This window comes from Coregonus lavaretus (genome assembly GCF_964263955.1).
Source record: "Coregonus lavaretus genome assembly, chromosome: 13".
In the NCBI taxonomy this organism is placed as follows: Eukaryota; Metazoa; Chordata; class Actinopteri; order Salmoniformes; family Salmonidae; genus Coregonus; species Coregonus lavaretus.
In genome coordinates this window covers 34,432,882-34,453,673 of record NC_140000.1, presented here as the reverse complement: position 1 = coordinate 34,453,673, position 20,792 = coordinate 34,432,882, and the positions used below count along the sequence as shown (strand labels likewise).

Sequence of the window (20,792 nt, the reverse complement as noted above, 5' to 3'; positions counted from 1 at the left end):
GTTTGAAAAAGGTCAAGTTTTTGCTGGGAGCCATTGGGGTAACCTAGGTAACAGGTCGTTTTCCCCGCGGGCGGGCCGTGACGTTCCGTCTAATAACGACTGGGACTGTGCTTAGGGTTGCAAAATTCATGGAACTTTCAATAAATTCCCTGGTTTTACAGAAATCCTGGTTGGATGTTCCGGATTTCCTGCTTATTCCCTCCTGATACCGGGAATCTTCCAACCGGGTTTCGGGAAAACCATGGAATTTATTGAAAGTTCCCCGAATTTTGAGAACCTAGTTATGCTCGACTATCTGGTTGTACTCCGGTCTCTCCCTCCACCATCAATTATTCCTCATCTACCCTGTTCTGTTTCAGTCTAATGTAGCTTTGCTGTTCTTGTTTGCCTTGTCTTCATAGGGAACCTTACCAAGCACATGAAGTCCAAGGCTCATGGGAAGAAGTGCCAGTCAATGGGAACGTCTGGGTCTTCACTGGACGAGCCGGAGACCGAGGAAGCAGGTACAATACCGTAGGGAGGAAACTTCACCCATTAAACATCTCTCCTCAAACCTGACTCGATAGGTAGCCTTGTAGCTATATCTGCTCCTCCAAAGAAACAAGAACTGGGCAGGACATGTACAGTGGTTCTTCCTTTAAAAGTCGCATCATACTGCAGCATAGCTTGCGGGGTGCCGCAGAATTCTATGGCATGTTATTTAACTGTCAGCCATTGTTGCCATTAATGATAGTTAATGCTAGTTTGACCACCAGAGGGCATCTTTGAGAAGCTAAGTTATTGAAATGACATGGAGCTGTAGGCCTAAGAGTCCTGTTTACTGTAGCTGTTTTAGCGTAACTTACTTATTGGCATAAAGGCCTACTTTATAGGCCTACATAAAGCATACAAGTCATCCATGTCTTTAAATACAGTCAAGCATTTTAGGTATAAAAGGAAATAACAAAGGGACCCTTGAATAATTAAACAATGAATAAACCGCAACATGTCGGCTAAAGCGACTGAATGCACGAATGCATTTTACTGTTTTTAATATTGGCTGTACTAGAGACTTTTAAATGTTTTTTTTGTTAAAACAGACTATATGGGATTGATTATGATTTGTTTTTAAATTATTATAGTATTTGTTTGGTCAACATTTACAGTATTTGTTGTGCTGTTTATACTGTTAGAAATTTAGCTTAATTAAATTGATTAATATTATGGTGTTTCTATTCCAAGAAAAACAAACGGAGATTCAGTGAAAATAAAAATCTGATTGATTTATCAAGACCAGTCCCCATGCTTGTCTCAGAGCAGCACGAAACGGTGCTGAAATAGTTGAACACACGCAGGTAGGCTATTGCTTCAAATCCTATTATAACAGTTGGATGACTTCGGGTGTTTCAGTAAGCAACGATTTGTTGCCTTCATTAGCCTACTTTATTCCAATATTTCTGTCATTCAGTGATATTTATTCCCATAGTAATTCGTTATGGATCCATCCAGATGTGGTTATAAAACTGTGCACTTGGTGGGCTATGCAAAAGAGATGGGAGAGGTGACATGCCTCGCAAACATCCATTAATACATTTAAAGTCCCTAAACTCGGCAAGAGTCTATTGTCCAGCTGATAGCCCATCAAGGGTGGATGGCTTCTTTTGTATTCTTAAAAGAACTCCAGCACAGAGAAGAGAAAGGAACCTTGAATAATTAAACAATGAATAAACTGCAACATGTCGGCTAAAGCGATTGAATTCACAAATTCATTTGACTGTTTTTAATATTGGCCATCAACCAAAAACACAGCATCTACCGTGGTAGAAATATGTTATTGAATATTTTTTTTTATAAAAACAGCTATTTCAAAATAGCATTTTGAAAACATGTTTTCAAACACTTGTTTTTCACAAGTGTAGCAGGTTGTGAACTCTGTAAACAACGTTTCCACTCTTTCCACTCCGAGAATGAGTGGCGCAGTGGTCTAAGGCACTGCATCGCAGTGCTAACTGTGCCACTAGAGATCCTGGTTCGAATCCAGGCTCTGTCGCAGCCGGCCGCGACCGGGAGACTCATGGGCGGCGCACAATTGGCCCAGCGTCGTCGGGAGGGTAGGGGAGGGAATGGCCGGCAGGGATGTAGCTCAGTTGATAGAGCATGGCGTTTGCAACGCCAGGGTTGTGGGTTTGATTCCCACGGGGGGCCAGTATAAAAAAATATGTATTCATTAACTGTAAGTCGCTCTGGATAAGAGCGTCTGCTAAATGACTAAAATGTAAATGTAAAAATGAGAATGAGAATGGTAAATGACTGTAATTAATAAATTCATTCAATACATTGGAATACAAAAGAGCCATCCCCCCATGATGGGCTATTAGCAGGACAATAGACTCTTGCCAAGAAGGAGGGTAGGAAAGGAGGGTAGGAGGAGCATTGTATTTTAAGACACTTTACAGTACATTTTACATTTTACATTTAAGTCATTTAGCAGACGCTCTTATCCAGAGCGACTTACAGTTAGTGCATACATTATTATTTTTCATACCCCCCGTGGGAATCGAACCCACAATCCTGGCGTTGCAAACGCCATGCTCTACCAACTGAGCTACATCCCTGCCGGCCATTCCCTCCCCTACCCTGGACGAAGCTGGGCCAATTGTGCGCCGCCCCATGGGTCTCCCGGTCGCGGCCGGCTACGACAGAGCCTGGATACGAACCAGGATCTCTAGTGGCACAGCTAGCACTGCGATGCAGTGCCTTCGACCACTGCGCCACTCGGGAGTAGCCTAATAATTAACATTCTCATTCTCGGAGTCGAAACGTTTGCAGAGTTCACAACCTGCTACACTTGTGAAAAGTGTTTTCAAAAATGTTTTCAAAATGCCTCCAGCTGTCCCTCACTACTGTAAACTGAGAACAGTATTCTAAAAATAAAAACACAGCATCTACAGTGGTACAAATATATTATTACATGGTCCAGTTACAGCTTCTTCTGACAAAGTAGAAAAAAAAGTGTATTTTTTGTGTGAAATTGCTTTTTTCCGACATTTTTGCGGTTGCCTGAGGCTTGGTGATCACAGAATCAGTAGGATATTAAACAAACACTCAAATAGGCAACAGAAGCAGGAACAGCATAGGGCTGAGTGACTCACTCATTACTGGCTTTCGTTCAAAATAAGTTATATTATGAAAACGGAGTCTGGTGCTCTCTGTGTGGATAGGCCACTGGGAGTAAACAGATACCGGATTGCACTCTGGTCAAAGAGTGATGACAGACACAGAAGCCCACTCTAGGAGTTTAATGATGAACCAGAGTATACATGTGGTCTGTGTATATAGGGAAACAGGATAAAACAAATAGAAAATTACTACAATGTAAATCCAATAAACAATATTACATTAAACAGTAATGTCAACAATCTCTATACACAATTGACAATAAGAGAAAAATAACACACCATAATTCCTCTCAAGGGAATTAACATTACATACACCAACTGGTAGGCTAATCACACAATTGTACAAAATGGTAAGAGAACTGGTGAAGAAAGTTACCCCTCTACATACACATTTCTTGTATTTACATATAACAGTAGCAACAGAAATATAATAAAAGTGAAATAAGTATTTGTTCTGACTTAAGTTTGGTCAAAAACGCACAAATATCCCTGCAAATGAAAACAGTCTGATCTCCACGAAAGCCAACCGAACTGAGAAATAAGTTTCGTGTTTTATACTAACAAGTGGTTGCCATGGTGAATAATCCAATAATAATTTGTAGGACACTTAAAAGGAAACATCAAAGAGTTTACCAGAATCTCTAAATGAAAATACTGGCAGATCAATAAAATGTCATTGTAGATCTAATTACATTTAGAGGATTCTAAATTAATATATATTGGGCTTTTATACAATTATAATGCAGGGTTAATTATAAATTAATATATTTGTAAGGGTTGATGCATTTTTCGTTAGGGCAAATCAGGTCTGTGATATTGAGTTAGAAATGTAAAACTTTAGAGTACTTAAGCACATTGCAAGTTTGCCTATTTTTGGCCTTTAGGCTACACTTTACAATAGGACTCAACTCTGACTGACTGCAGCATCTATCGGTAGTCTAAACTGTTGCACAAATTGGGGGATTTTTCACACGTAGCCGAGCTATTAGACTATCCTTTCGTAAATTAATGGAGGTGTGAATGTTTCAGTCAGCCTCTCCTATCGCACTAGAGTCCTGCATCAGGCAAAAAAGGAAAAGAGGAATAATGTAGTCATAAAAACAATTGGGCTAAATAAATTGATATTATTTTGTTGGGTAACGGATCGACTCTCAGAACTCATTAAGAGGAGGTGGCTTCTATCTTCAATATAATCATTCATTCAGAAGGTTAAACCCATAGGTTTTAGGCCTGCAGTAAATTAAATTAGATTACCAGGTTCATTTTTCATTAGGTTCATGCCTTCTGGGAATGTTAAAAAGTCCAAAAGTTATGGGTGGAGTTAGAAATTTGGCTGTCAGAAGTATTAAAATCAACCAATGTCAGCCTTGAAATGCTTTATTATCCAAATGTTGAAAGTGCCTGTGGGCGACGGAGAGAAAAAAAATGGTGCAGTTTGAGGCCATGTGGCGGAGAGTGATGCGGGCGCTGGAGATGGGGGTGTGAGCAGGTGGGTCTGGGCAGGGGTGATGTAGTTGTCGTTTGTATGTGTATGTTTTGTATTGTCTAAAAATATAAAATAAAATAAAATTGTACAACAAAAATAAATAGGGAAAAATGACAAGCTTGCAACGCGCATCTGATTATTCATTATGTTTTGTTTACATTCTTCATTGTAACCACAATGTCACAAATAATTGAACACACACAACATGAGCAGATTAACTTGGTCAAAACTTTTATTTATTAAAGACTATCAGAAAGAATGTTGGTACTTATTTATTTTGATCCAAAGCCACGATTGAGTGAGTCACTCATCTTTATGCTGACAAATATAGATTTATGCGAAATAGCCTACTAAATAGGCCAAGCCTAAACAAATATATTAAATTGCCTAAATTATAATGCAGGGTTAAAGACACATTCTTTCTGATTATCTTTAGCAATTATTATGTGGATTATAATAAATTAATATATTTGTAGGGGGTGATGCATTTTTCATTAGGGCAAATCTGGTCTGTGATATTGAGTTAGGAATGTAAAACTTTAGAGTACTTAAGCATCGAATACATTACAAGTTTGCCCTTTTTCGGCCATTAGGCTACACTTTACAATAGGACTCAACTCTGAATGACCGCAGCATCTACAGTGAGGGAAAAAAGTATTTGATCCCCTGCTGATTTTGTATGTTTGCCCACTGACAAAGACATGATCAGTCTATAATTTTAATGGTAGGTTTATTTGAACAGTGAGAGACAGAATAACAACAAAAAAATCCAGAAAAACGCATGTCAAAAATGTTATAAATTGATTTGCATTTTAATGAGGGAAATAAGTATTTGACCCCTCTGCAAAACATGACTTAGTACTTGGTGGCAAAACCTGTTTTGGCAATCACAGAGGTCAGACGTTTCTTGTAGTTGGCCACCAGGTTTGCACACATCTCAGAAGGGATTTTGTCCCACTCCTCTTTGCAGATCTTCTCCAAGTCATTAAGGTTTCGAGGCTGACGTTTGGCAACTCGAACCTTCAGCTCCCTCCACAGATTTTCTATGGGATTAAGGTCTGGAGACTGGCTCGGCCACTCCAGGACCTTAATGTGCTTCTTCTTGAGCCACTCCTTTGTTGCCTTGGCCGTGTGTGTTGGGTCATTGTCATGCTGGAATACCCATCCACGACCCATTTTCAATGCCCTGGCTGAGGGAAGGAGGTTCTCACCCAAGATTTGACGGTACATGGCCCCGTCCATCATCCCTTTGATGCGGTGAAGTTGTCCTGTCCCCTTAGCAGAAAAACACCCCAAAGCATAATGTTTCCACCTCCATGTTTGACGGTGGGGATGGTGTTCTTGGGGTCATAGGCAGCATTCCTCCTCCTCCAAACACGGCGAGTTGAGTTGATGCCAAAGAGCTCCATTTTGGTCTCATCTGACCACAACACTTTCACCCAGTTCTCCTCTGAATCATTCAGATGTTCATTGGCAAACTTCAGACGGGCCTGTATATGTGCTTTATGAGCAGGGGGACCTTGCGGGCACTGCAGGATTTCAGTCCTTCACGGCGTAGTGTGTTAACAATTGTTTTCTTGGTGACTATGGTCCCAGATGCCTTGAGATCATTGACAAGATCCTCCCGTGTAGTTCTGGGCTGATTCCTCACCGTTCTCATGATCATTGCAACTCCACGAGGTGAGATCTTGCATGGAGCCCCAGGCCAGGAGATTGACAGTTCTTTTGTGTTTCTTCCATTTGCGAATAATCGCACCAACTGTTGTCACCTTCTCACCAAGCTGCTTGGCGATGGTCTTGTAGCCCATTCCAGCCTTGTGTAGGTCTACAATCTTGTCCCTGCCATCCTTGGAGAGCTCTTTGGTCTTGGCCATGGTGGAGAGTTTGGAATCTAATTGATTGATTGCTTCTGTGGACAGGTGTCTTTTATACAGGTAACAAGCTAAGATTAGGAGCACTCCCTTTAAGAGTGTGCTCCTAATCTCAGCTCGTTACCTGTATAAAATACACATGGGAGCTAGAAATCTTTCTGATTGAGAGGGGGTCAAATACTTATTTCCCTCATTAAAATGCAAGTCAATTTATAAAATTTTTGACATGCGTTTTTCTGTATTATTTTGTTGTTATTCTGTCTCTCACTGTTCAAATAAACCTACCATTAAAATGATAGACTGATCATTTCTTTGTCAGTGGGCAAACGTACAAAATCGGCAGGGGATCAAATACTTTTTTCCCTCACTGTATCGGTATTCTAAACTGTTGCACCAATTGGGGGATTTTTCACACCTAGCCGAGCTATTAGACTATCCTTTTGTAAATTAATGGAGGTTTGAATGTACATTTCATAAATAAATGAAGTAGCACAGGTCTTGAAAATATGGGCAACCTTTTTCCCCTCCCTATCCTCACGGACTCCCTTTCATTCAGTTTCTTCTTCACATCAGCATAGAAGGACTCCGTGTTTCAGAAACTCACTTCATATAGAGGGGCTATCACTCTTTCACACTATGGTAAATAAAGCCAGTTGTTATTTTATAATGATTTATTTCTGTTTTTAGAGGGAGAGAAACCAAAAGCCCACTATGCCTATTTTTCGAAAATCGTCAGTCCACATGTCAAGTGTAATTGCGCCATTGTATTTAACCAAGTTCTCTCAACTCCAGGACCACCGGCAGCAATTTTGTTGTTGTTGCCTGATGCAGGAATCTAGTGCCAGAGAAAAAAGACTCTCGGACTGAAACATTCACATCTCCATTAATTTACTAAAAGATCGTCAATTTGTGTAGACTACTGATAGATCAGCTTTCTAACTCCCCCGTAGTGTGGTGCAATGACAGAATGATGCAATTTACCACAATTTACCACAATATCTTCCAAAAATGGTCGCGGCATAAGCTCAAAACTTTTAAAGGAAGAACCACTGTATGTCGGTTATGTAACGCAATATGTTGCTATTCTCCTTCCTCTGTCGTGCTGAAGAGAAATTAAAGAGATTATATTAATACATGAAGAATACATGGCCAAATACATTCCATAGAGTCTCAGTGTTTCTGGTGCAGGATGGGAGAGATGTACAGTGTTGTGTTTTCAAGGCTGCATTCCTGGCCTATAAAGAACAGCATTCCAGACACTCACATCCACCCCCTCTCTGTTCAGGCTCAATGCCACCCATCCCTCTTTCCATCCCTCCCTCTCTCTCTCGCTCTCCCTCCCGGTAGCAGACTGCACTCAACACTGAGCCAAGGACACTCCATTCAAAGAACCCTTCCATTCAAAAGCCAGCTGTTAGACTTTATGAATGGAAACAGCAGCACGATTCCATAAAATAAAACCTTGTCCGTCTGCTTGCTATTTATAACATCAGGTTGATAGAATGTTATGTTGGATAGGAAGTCACCCTGTCCTGGTCCTTGTGCCCATTTCATGTGTTTGTGTATGAATGTGTGTTTATAGTCACTGTATATACAGTGAGCTCCAAAAGTATTGGGGTAGTGCCCTGTGCTCCAGCACTTTGGGTTTGAAATGATACAATGACTATTAGGTTAAAGTGCAGACTCAGCTTTAATTTGAGGGTCTTTTCATCCATATCGGGTGAACCGTTTAGAAATTACAGCACTTTCTGTACATAGTCCCCCCATTTTCGGGGACCAAAAGTATTGGGACAAATGTAGTTATGTGTTTTAAAGTAGTCAAAAGTTTAGTATTTGGTCCCATATTCATAGAATGCAATGATTACATCAAGCTTGTAACTCCATAAACTTGTTGAATGCATTTTCTGTTTGTTTTGGTTTTGCTTCAGATTATTTTGTGCCCAATAGAAATGAATGGTAAATAATGTATGTTGTCATTTTGGAGTCACTTTTATTGTAAATAAGAATGGATGTTTCTAAACACTTCTACATTAATCTAGATGCTACCATGATTACGGATAGTCCTGAATGAATCATGAATAATGATGAGTGAGAAAGTTACACACACAAATATTATACCCCCAAGACATGCTAACCTCTCACCATTACAATAGCAGGGGAGGTTAGCATTTTTGGGGGGGTATGATATTTGTGCGTCTAACTTTCTCACTCATCATTATTCACAATTCTTTCAGGACTATCTGTAATCATGGTAGCATCAACATTATATTTTTATTAAAGCTCATCGTCATTGTATCATTTCAAATCCAAAGTGCTGGAGTACAGAGCCAAAACAACAACAAATGTTTCAGTGTCCCAATAATTTTGGAGCTCACTGTAAGTCCAGAGTGATTTAGGTGAACTCAGTTTATGGAGAGCTGCATTGTCTGCTGGTTTTCAGTCTTGCCTTTCAATCTGTAACTAGTTTAGACCAAGTGTTCCGTATTGGACAAGTTCAGATAGTACCTCCCCGTTTCACTCTGTTTTTGACTGCTTTCTTCCATTTCGTGACTACTGAACACAACTGTGTTAATTTAGGTGCAGCCTGGAGGACTGGATTTGTGCACCCTGATCCTAAAGGCTTGTGTGTGTCTGTGTGTGTTTACTTTTGGAGAATTAGGCTTAGTGTAAGTTTCCCCCTCTTTTCTCCTCAGGAGGTAGTGAAGAGTGTTTGTCTGGTTCCGAGGACCAGGATGAGCACCAGTTCTCTGACGTGGATGATTCAGAGGAGGACGATGACGAGGATGAGGAAGAGGAGGAGTCCTCATCTCACGACGAGCCGCCCTCCTCCTGCTCCTCCGACCCCCGTCTGTCCACAGGGGGGCACTCCAGCAGCGGAAGACGGTCCCAGCAGGGCACGCCTGACCCCTCAGCCCCAGAACCCCAGCCAGGTCCCAGCCCCTGCCCCTGCCCCAGCCAGAAGCCCTCTCCCACCCGGAGACTGTGGCCAAGCGGGCGTGATGCCTCTCCAGGAAGCCGGAGGGCACTGTTCTCCCGCCGGGGCTTAGACGCCTCCCCCAGGGCCTTCTCCCCTAGCAGTGAGACTGGCTCTCCCATCCGAAGTCTTTCCCCCAGACTGGAGCTGGCCTCCCCCAACCGACACCTCTCGCCCTCCCCCAAGAGAGGACCATCCCCCATCAGAGCTCTGTCCCCCCTGCGGCCTCTCTCCCCTCTCCGGCCGATGTCGTGGGCCCGTGCCTCTCCCTCGCCCCTGGGGGTGCAACGTAGACCTTGCAGCTCACCCAGTCGTTTGCCCTGGGACATCCCCAGTACGATGGCCAGTGATCGCAGACAGGTGGGTTCAATGGTAAGTTATGTATTTAAATAACTTTGTAATCCTGTAGTTTTTCATGTTATTTTAAGCCACAGTTATTCTTGTCAGTTACAAAATGAGATGTAATTAGCCATCCCTCCACATATATTTATATTTAAACCATAACTACATTGTCAGTAATGGTCAGTAGTAAACACATATTATTGCAGAGTAATTTCCCTTTTGGTACTAAGCTAACACTCACTATATGAGAATAGCAGAGGCCTAAATATATAACTATGCTATACTTTGTAAATGTACTTTTCAGATAGTTTTTTTCCTATCATAAGGCTGGCGGCTGATGGTGTTTAATGCCTGTGGTTGCGTCTTGCTTTTGCTCCCCTCCCCTGTGTTTTAAAACCTGCATTGGAAGCCCAGTTTAGCCAAAGGCAATGTGAAAACAAGTTCTGTGTTTTATTCTACTGTGTGAAGTAATGAGGTCCTTGCTCCCCCTACAGGAGAGGATAGGAACACCAAGTGAAGGGCTGATGAGTCCAGAGCCCAGCCTGTCTTTCCCCCCAGCTTTCCGTCTGTCCCCCATTGACAGCCCTGCAGCCAAGTCCCAGTCAATGTACCGCGTCTTCAGCCACCTGCCTCTGCACTCCCAGCAGGCCAGGGTGCCCTACCTGATGATCCCCATTGGGGGCATTCAGATGGTGCAGGCTCATCCCTGCTCCCACCCCACTACCCCCACCTCGTCCCCCTCTCCCCCGATGGAGGGGCTTCTACTGGGCCCCCTGGTGCAGGATCCCCAGAACTCAAGGGCTCAGAACTCCTGGGGACCAATGGTCTGACAGCCAGGAAGTAGTAGGAGCCAGCCAATCAGGGCTGTTCATTCCCAGTTTAACCCCACCCATACGTTCCAAACCCTACACCTCGCAGCAGGGTAGGACGGACCCAGGGATGATAAACACAAAGCAATATGGCAGCTTACACAGCTCCTCCCACTCACACAGGTCTGAGGCAGAGACCACAGAACGATGGCCCTCACATGGCCAGGCAGGACCTCCCCCCTAGTCAGCCAGTCCCCCCTCCCACACACAGGATTGGACAGCTGTCTGTGAGGCAGGAGTCACCAGGGTTGCGGTCCAGAGTGACTGGTTCAGAATTGGTGGAGGGAGGAGCTAAAGGCTGAGACTCAACCAATCAAGGCCAGAGCACTTAGTCTCCACCCTTTGATGCGTCATGCATCCTTTCCGCTTTTGTTTTTATACAGTTTTCAATACAATTGTTAACTTAAATGTGTGTTCTTCTGCAATATTCAGGTTTGTTATAAAATGCACTTTTTCTTTAAATCTCTCAATCTTACCTTCTGTATCTCTATTGATACTGCTATCTTATTATCTATTTGAATATATATGTAAAATAAATATGAATACATTTGTAAATGACCAAAATCTTTAATCAACAATAATTCACATTTTGTTTTGTCCCTTTGTCCAGTATTACTCAAACTGTAGTTACTTGTGCCTTTTCTGTCTGGGTTTGTGTCTTGAGATGAAGACCAATATAAAAGGCTGTGAAGTTTTGATATACACTTTCCAGGAAGGGGGTTCCTGTGTGGCATGATGATTGTTTGTATCCTTAAAGGGATAGTGTTGGGTTAGAGGTAGTTTTGCGAGCCAATGCTAACTAGCTGTACCCGAAGACTTCCAGTCTTTGCGCTAAGCTAGTTAGCATTGGCTCGTGAAACTACAGTTCCTCTACCTTCCTTCATACTGGATGCAGAGACATACAAATTCATTGCCGAAAGCCCAAACTATCCCTTTAAGGCCATTGCATTGATGTCAGGGTATTCTAAAATATGGTATATGAGGTGGTATATTGAAGGAACAGTGAGTGCTTTGCAAAGAAAATGCACTGAAGTCATATTTTTTTATAAAAAAAAGATTTGTCAATCTTATGTCTCTGTACAGAGAAGAGTGCTCCATATTTATTATTTTGTTAAACTATGAAAGTGATTCTTGTTTAAGTTTTTTTACTTTACATTTTTGGAGAAAAGAAAACATGCCATTTTTATTTAGTCATGTGTCTGTCTTTTTCATAATGTTCTCAAGACTTGAAATGGAGATGGAGATGACGGTCTTTTTAAGGTTGGATGGTACAAGGAGGAACAAGTGCCCTAAAGAATTTCGCACACAGCACATTTTTAGTCTCTGAACCAATAAAAAGTGCACCAGACTTCTGTGAGGCTGTTTTACTTGTTTTGTTTTGTTGTTTTTGAAAAATGTTATGTAATTTTTTAATAGATAATCCAAAATAATGATTGATTAATACATATAGAATGCTGCTGTTTGAATTCCACAAAATAACAATTGGAGTTGTGGGGAATATTAAAATCAAATAAATTGTTTTTTTGTCACATGCTTCGTGAACAACTGGTGTAGACTAACAGTGAAATGTGACTCGTTTCAGGAAACTAGGCGTATGTTCTCGCCATCACGGTTGACAACTCCATTGTGTCCTCCTCCCAGAGTGCAAAGAACCTTGGCGTGACCCTGGACAACACCCTGTCGTTCTCCGCTAACATCAAAGCGGTGACCCGATCCTGCAGGTTCATGCTCTACAACATTCGCAGAGTACGACCCTGCCTTACACAGGAAGCGGCACTGGTCCTAATCCAGGCACTTGTCATCTCCCATCTGGATTACTGCAACTCGCTGTTGGCTGGGCTCTCTGCCTGTGCCATTAAACCCCTACAACTAATCCAGAACGCCGCAGCCCATCTGGTGTTCAACCTTCCCAAGTTCTCTCACGTCACCCCGCTCCTCCGCACACTCCACTGGCTTCCAGTTGAGGCTCGCATCTACTACAAGACCATGGTGCTTGCCTACGGAGCTGTGAGGGGGAACGGCACCTCCTTACCTTCAGGCTCTGATCAGACCCTACACCCAAACGAGGGCACTACGTTCATCCACCTCTGGCCTGCTAGCCCTCCTACCTCTACGGAAGCACAGTTCCCGCTCAGCCCAGTCAAAGCTATTCGCTGCTCTGGTACCCCAATGGTGGAACAAGCTCCCCCACGACGCCAGGACAGCGGAGTCACTGACCACCTTCCGGAGACACTTGAAACCCTACCTCTTTAAGGAATACCTGGAATAGTATAAAAGTAATCCTTCTACCCCCCCACATAAAAAAAAAGTGGTTGTCCCACTGGCTATCATAAGTTGAATGCACCAATTTGTAAGAGCGGATAAGAGCGTCTGCTAAATGATGTAAATGTAAAATGTCGCGGGTCACTACTTCACAGGAGAGCCATTTGAACGTAAACTATTTTTAAAAATCATAATGCGTTTTTTGGCAGAAATGCCTTCTGGAACATGTGAACTTTCATGTGCCTTAATAACAAACTTGTATGCCATCTGTAAATACGAATACAATTGTTAAATTACGAGCCTAGTTGGTTTAGCCACAAAAAAAGACAGCAACCTTCCCACTAGCCATGATTGGCTGAGATAATGAGTGGGCTGGACATGCCGAGTTCGGAGTTCGGATTGGTCTGCCATATAGTACGTTTCTGTCTATTTGAGCTGGTCAGTATGTGTAGGTAATCCTGTCTAACACGTCTTAAAAAATATATATATATCATATAGAAGAGCTGCGTAAGTGTTGCTCTCACTTTCTGAAGGAACGAGTTTTGAAATCAGTGGAATTAGAGTATGATAGCTAAGGAGATGGAGAAAACACCTGTCTCTGCAACCATAGCATCCGTGACAGGGAGACGCGTCCATCGTGCATGATGTACATGGGTAAGATAGTCTAGCTAGCTACTGATATTACCCGTTTCTAATTTTGACAGAAAGTGGTTTCATTTCAAGTTAAAGTGTACTGTTAGCTAGCTAACGTTAGCTGGCTGGCTCGCTAGCTAACGTTACGTGTATGATCTTATTATTCGTATCTCAGAGCCATTTGCTTTGCTAGTTATAGCCTAATGTTAGCAAGCTAACATTGAACCTGGTTGGTTAGCTACCGGCAGATTCATGCAGGGTAGTAACGTCATGAGTTGGGATTATGGTTAATTGTTTAGCTAGCTATCTAACGTTAGCTGGCTGGCTCGCTAGCTAACATTACGTGTATGATCTATTATTCGTATCTCGGAGCCATTTGCTTTGGTAGTTATAGCCTAATGTTAGCTAGCTAACTTTGAACCTGGTTGATTAGCTGCCTGCAGATTCATGCAGGGTAGTAGCGTTTCGATTAGCGATTATGGTTCATTGTTTACCTAGCTTTCAGAGCACTGTCATCTGAGTGTGCCAGAGCACGGAATAATTTACGAATTTACAAACGCTCAACACCCGTTGAATATGGCCGGTGTCAGTAAACGTTGGCCAAAATACATAAATTGTTGCCAGCAGCACAGTTGCAGTCACCAACGCTCTGGATAACATAAAAACAGCCTAACCAGCTCTGCTAGGGCGTGTAATGGTCAGTGAGCTGTTCTCTCATTTGTGTCTTGAAGTAGCTAGCCAACGTTAGCCAGTTAGCTTGGGTGCTTGACTGCTGCTGTTAGGACAGAACGCTCAGATCAACCCTTAAAGAGATGGGTGGGGCTAAATCTTAAGAGGGTGTGAACTATGCTGAATGGGTGTAGACAAAGAAGAGCACTCCAGTAGGTACCAAAACATTCAAAGGCCATTTTCTCAAAAGTGGGGTTACAAGTTTATCAACTTTCAAAGCAGAATGACTTTCCTATTGTTCCTCAAATGCAGTCTATGATATACAATTTTGTAGCTCTGTGTCTCTGCTTTTATCCAATGTAAAAAACAACATTTCAAATTTTGCTACATAAGACCGAATCAAGGCGATCGGATGGCATACCAGTTGAGGTATACCAAACCTTTTTTGATATACTCAGAGGACCGTTATGTTTTAACCACTCCTATGTAAATGGTAGATTATCAAACACTCAAGAAGAAGGTCTGATTTTCATTATTACTGAAACAGGATACAAGTGGGAAATATAAAGATCCATTCCATTTAAAAAAATTGGAGGCCCCTTACACTTCAGTGTTGTGATGCAAAAATTCTAGCAAAATCTATAGCGCATAGAATAAAAAAGGTATTGTCGGACATTATTCATTCTAATCAGACAGGTTTTTTACATGGATGATACATTGGAGATTATATAAGGCAAGTACTGGAAACAATAGAACACTATGAAAAATCTGAGAAACCAAGTCTGCTATTCATAGCTGACTTTGAAAAGGCTTTTGATAAAGTACGACTGGAGTTTATATATAAATGCCTGGAGCATTTCAATTTTGGAGAATCTCTTACAAAATGGGTTAAAATCATGTATAGTAACCCTAGGTGTAAAATAGGAAATAATGGCTGTTTCTCAAAGTTTTAAACTGTCAAGAGGAGTGAAACAAGGTTGTCCACTATCGGCATATCTATTTATTATGGCAATCGAAATGTTAGGTATTAAAATCAGATCGAACAATAATATCAAGGGATTAGAAATCCATGGCTTAAAAACAAAGGTGTAAATGTACACTGATGATTCATGTTTTCTTTTAAATCCACAACTGGAATCCCTCCAAAGCCTCATAGAGGATCTAGATACATTTTCTAACCTCTCTGGATTGCAACCAAATTATGATAAGTGTACTATATTACGTATTGGATCACAAAAAAATACAACTTTTACATTACCATGTAGTTTACCAATAAAATGGTCTGATGGTGATGTGGATATATTCTGTATAAATTTCCCAAATTAAATAAATGATCTCATTCCAATAAATGTTAATAGAAAGTTAGCAAAAATAGATAAGATCTTGCTACCATGGAAAGGTAAATACCTGTCTATTTGTGGAAAAATCACCCTGATTAACTCTTTAGTATTATCCCAGTTGACCTATTTGCTTATGGTCTTGCCTACGCCTAGCGAACAGTTTTTAAAATTATATGAGAAAAATATATTCTATTTTATTTGGAACGGCAAGCCAGACAAAATTAAACGGGCCTATTTATGTAATGAATATGAATTCGGAGGACAGAAATGGTTAAATATTAAAGCATTAGACCTATCACTAAAAGCTTCAGTCATACAAAAGTTATACTTAAATCCGAACTGGTTCTCTAGCAAATTAGTAAAATTGTCTCACCCTATGTTCAAGAATGGCCTTTTTCCCTTTATTCAGATTATAACCTCTCACATTCAGTTATTTAAAAAGGAAATCATCTCCCAGATATCACTATTTCTAAAACAAGCCATAGAAAGTTGGTTGCAATTTCAATTTAAGCCTCCAGAAACGACAGAACAAATAATGCAACAAAGATTGTGGTTAAACTCAAATATACTAATTGATAAAAAAAAACATTGTTTTAAAAAAAATTTTTTTTAAGGTATAATCTTCGTAAATGATATCATAGGTAGGACTGGTGGAGTTAGGTCGCACATGCAGCTAACAAAAACATATGGAAATGTCTGCTCTACCCAAAATTACAACCAAATAATTGCAGCATTACCGCAAAAATGGAAGAGGAAAGTGGAAGGGGGAAAAAGTAAGGAACTTGTCTGTCGGCCCTGCATTAAAGACCATAATTGGTTAAAGAAAATTGTGATAAATAAAAAGTATACCAGTTTCATTTAAGGACCAACGGATTGACAGTCTTCCCATATGGATTGCAAAATAGTTGGGAAGAGATTTGTGATGTACCGATTCCATGGCACATGGTTTATGAACTGATACGCAAAACGATGCTGGATTCAAAACTTAGAATATTTCAATTTAAATGATTATACTAAATTCTTGCAACCAATAGAATGTTATTTATATGGGGGATACAATCTTTCCAGCTCTGCAGATGTTGCTGCGAAGAGACAGAATCATTAGATCATTTGTTTTGGTACTGTCCATTTGTAGCTTGTTTTTGGTCACAGGTCCAGGAATGGCTGAAGAATTGCAATATTTACCTGCAGATAGCACTACTGGGTGATCTGAAAAGTCATAGTCAATCGATCAATAATATAATAATACTTTTAGCAAAAATGTTTATTTTCAATTTACAATCTGTAGAAACAATGAGAATAGAAAGGTTCAGAACTTTTGTGAAACATCACAGTACATTATTTTATTTTTTTGTCATTTAGCAGACGCGCTTATCCAGAGCGACGTACAGTTAGTGAGTGCATACATTATTTGTTTATTTTTCATACTGGCCCCCCGTGGGAAACGAACCCACAATCCTGGCGTTGCAAACGCCATGCTCTACCAACTGAGCTACATCCCTGCCGGCCATTCCCTCCCCTACCCTGGACGACGCTGGGCCAATTGTGCGCCGCCCCATGGGTCTCCCGGTCGCGACCGGCTACGACAGTTGAAAAATATATGACGAATAGAATTCAAATATGGATGGTGTTAAGAGATAGATGGGAGTGGTTCAATGGGGCTGAAGGTTGGGACTAATAACTACTAATAACAACAACATAACTAATGTAAAACATACTGTGTCCATAATATGTATATAGGTTATAGGTTAAGAGCTTTTGTGAAAGAGCACAGTTAGAAAGATGTGTCATATAGAAGCAAACCGGATGGACATCATGAAAATGATCGGAGAGGTTGAGGGTAGAGGAAGTTCAGGAGTAAAAACAAACAAAATTGAAGTATTGTAAAATTGACTGTGTCCATAAAATGTATATAAGCTGGAAGTAGAGGCCTAAGCGTTGTTGTTCACTAGTTTACTCCAATTAGGGGAGGGGTGGTAGGGTTAGAAAGTAAAGGTGTCTTTTATACTGATAACAAGTTCAAACAGGTGCCATTAATACAGGTAACGAGTGGAGGACAGAGGAGCCTCTTAAAGAAGAAGTTACAGTCTGTGAGAGCCATAAATCTTGCTTGTTTGTAGGTGACCAAATACTTATTTTCCACCATAATTTGCAAATAAATTCATTAAAAATCCTACAATGTGATTTTCTGGAAAAAAAAATCTCATTTTGTCTGTCATAGTTGACGTGTACCTATGATGAAAATTACAGGCCTCTCTCATCTTTTTAAGTGGGAGAACTTGCACAATTGGTGGCTGACTAAATACTTTTTTCCCCCACTGTATATGTGTGTGTATGTATATGTGTGTGTGTGTGTGTATATATATATATATGTATATATATATATATATATATATATATATATATATATATATATATATATATATATATATATATATATATATATATATATACACAGTGGGGAGAACAAGTATTTGATACACTGCCGATTTTGCAGGTTTCCCTACTTACAAAGCATGTAGAGGTCTGTAATTTTATCATAGGTACACTTCAACTGTGAGAGACGGAATCTAAAACAAAAATCCAGAAAATCACATTGTATGATTTTTAAGTAATTAATTTGCATTTTATTGCATGACATAAGTATTTGATCACCTACCAACCAGTAAGACTTCCGGCTCTCACAGACCTGTTAGTTTTTCTTTAAGAAGCCCTCCTGTTCTCCACTCATTACCTGTATTAACTGCACCTGTTTGAACTCGTTACCTGTATAAAAGACACCTGTCCACACACTCAATCAAACAGACTCCAACCTCTCCACAATGGCCAAGACCAGAGAGCTGTGTAAGGACATCAGGGATAAAATTGTAGACCTGCACAAGGCTGGGATGGGCTACAGGACAATAGGCAAGCAGCTTGGTGAGAAGGCAACAACTGTTGGTGCAATTATTAGAAAATGGAAGAAGTTCAAGATGACGGTCAATCACCCTCGGTCTGGGGCTCCATGCAAGATCTCACCTCGTGGGGCATCAATGATCATGAGGAAGGTGAGGGATCAGCCCAGAACTGCACGGCAGGACCTGGTCAATGACCTGAAGAGAGCTGGGACCACAGTCTCAATGAAAACCATTAGTAACACACTACGCCGTCATGGATTAAAATCCTGCAGCGCACGCAAGGTCCCCCTGCCCTGCTCAAGCCAGCGCATGTCCAGGCCCGTCTGAAGTTTGCCAATGACCATCTGGATGATCCAGAGGAGGAATGGGAGAAGTTCATGTGGTCTGATGAGACAAAAATAGAGCTTTTTGGTCTAAACTCCACTCGCCGAGTTTGGAGGAAGAAGAAGGATGAGTACAACCCCAAGAACACCATCCCAATCGTGAAGCATGGAGGTGTAAACATCATTCTTTGGGGATGCTTTTCTGCAAAGGGGACAGGATGACTGCACCGTATTGAGGGGAGGATGGATGGGGCCATGTATCGCGAGATCTTGGCCAACAACCTCCTTTCCTCAGTAAGAGCATTGAAGATGGGTCGTGGCTGGGTCTTCCAGCATGACAACGACCCGAAACACACAGCCAGGGCAACTAAGGAGTGGCTCCGTAAGAAGCATCTCAAGGTCCTGGAGTGGCCTAGCCAGTCTCCAGACCTGAACCCAATAGAAAATCTTTGGAGGGAGCTGAAAGTCCGTATTGCCCAGCGACAGCCCCGAAACCTGAAGGATCTGGAGAAGGTCTGTATGGAGGAGTGGGCCAAAATCCCTGCTGCAGTGTGTGCAAACCTGGTCAAGACCTACAGGAAACGTATGATCTCTGTAATTGCAAACAAAGGTATCTGTACCAAATATTAAGTTCTGCTTTTCTGATGTATCAAATACTTATGTCATGCAATAAAATGCAAATTAATTACTTAAAAATCATACAATGTGATTTTCTGGATTTTTGTTTTAGATTCCGTCTCTCACAGTTGAAGTGTACCTATGATAAAAATTACAGACCTCTACATGCTTTGTAAGTAGGAAAACCTGCAAAATCGGCAGTGTATCAAATCCTTGTTCTCCCCACTGTATAAATATATACTACCGTTCAAAAGTTTGGGGTCACTTAGATATTTCCTTGTTTTCCATGAAAACATACATGAAATGAGTTTGAATAGGAAATATTGCAAATGCATAGGAAATGTAGTCATTGACAAGGTTAGAAATAATGATTTTTAATTGAAATAATAATTGTGTCCTTCAAACTTTGCTTTCTTCAAAAAATCCTCCATTTGCAGCAATTACAGCCTTGCAGACCTTTGGCATTCTAGTTGTCAATTTGTTGAGGTAATCTGAAGAGATTTCACCCCATGCTTCCTGAAGCACCTCCCACAAGTTGGATTGATGGGCACTTCTTACGTACCATACGGTCAAGCTGCTCCCACAACAGCTCAATAGGGTTGAGATCCAGTGACTGTGCTGGCCACTCCATTGTAGACAGAATACCAGCTGACTGCTTCTTCCCTAAATAGTTATTGCATAGTTTGAAGCTGTGGTTTGGGTCATTGTCCTGTTGTAGGAGGAAATTGGCTCCAATCAAGCGCCGTCCACAGGGCATGGCATGGCGTTGCAAAATGGACTGATAGCCTTCCTTCTTCAAGATCCCTTTTACCCTGTACAAATCTCCCTCTTTACCATCACCAAAGCACCCCCAGACTATCACATTGCCTCCACCATGCTTGACAGATGGCATCAAGCACTCCTCCAGCATCTTTTCATTTGGTCTGCGTCTCACAAATGTTCTTCTTTGTGATCGAACACCTCAAACTTCGATTTGTCTGTCCATAACACTTTTTTCCAATCTTCCTCTGTCCAGTGTCTGTGTTCTTTTACCCATCTGAATCTTTTCTTTTTATTGGCCAGTCTGAGATATGGCTTTTTCTTTGCAACTCTGCCTAGAAGGTCAGCATCCTGGATTCGCCTCTTCACTGTTGACATTGAGACTGGTGTTTTGCGGGTACTATTTAATGAAGCTGCCTGTTGAGGACCTGTGAGGCGTCTGTTTCTCAAACTAGACACTAATGTATTTGTCCTCTTGCTCAGTTGTGCACCGGGGCCTCCCACTCCTCTTTCTATTCTGGTTAGAGCCAGTTTGCACTGTTCTGTGAAGGGAGTAGTACACAGCGTTGTACGAGATCTTCAGTTTCTTGG

General features: G+C 41.3%; 1 protein-coding gene across 1 annotated transcript in view; it reads left to right on the top strand.

Moving 5' to 3' along the window:
• Positions 1-12,048, top strand: part of LOC311139400 (transcription factor HIVEP3-like) — a 108,972-nt gene extending 96,924 nt beyond the window's left edge. The window contains 4 exon segments of the mRNA XM_084174271.1: positions 402-503; positions 9,209-9,861; positions 10,326-10,600; positions 10,602-12,048. Of these exon segments, the coding sequence (XP_084030397.1) occupies positions 402-503; positions 9,209-9,861; positions 10,326-10,600; positions 10,602-10,884 (1,313 nt within the window). The 3' untranslated portion in view covers positions 10,885-12,048.
• The last annotated feature ends 8,744 nt before the right edge of the window (positions 12,049-20,792 follow it).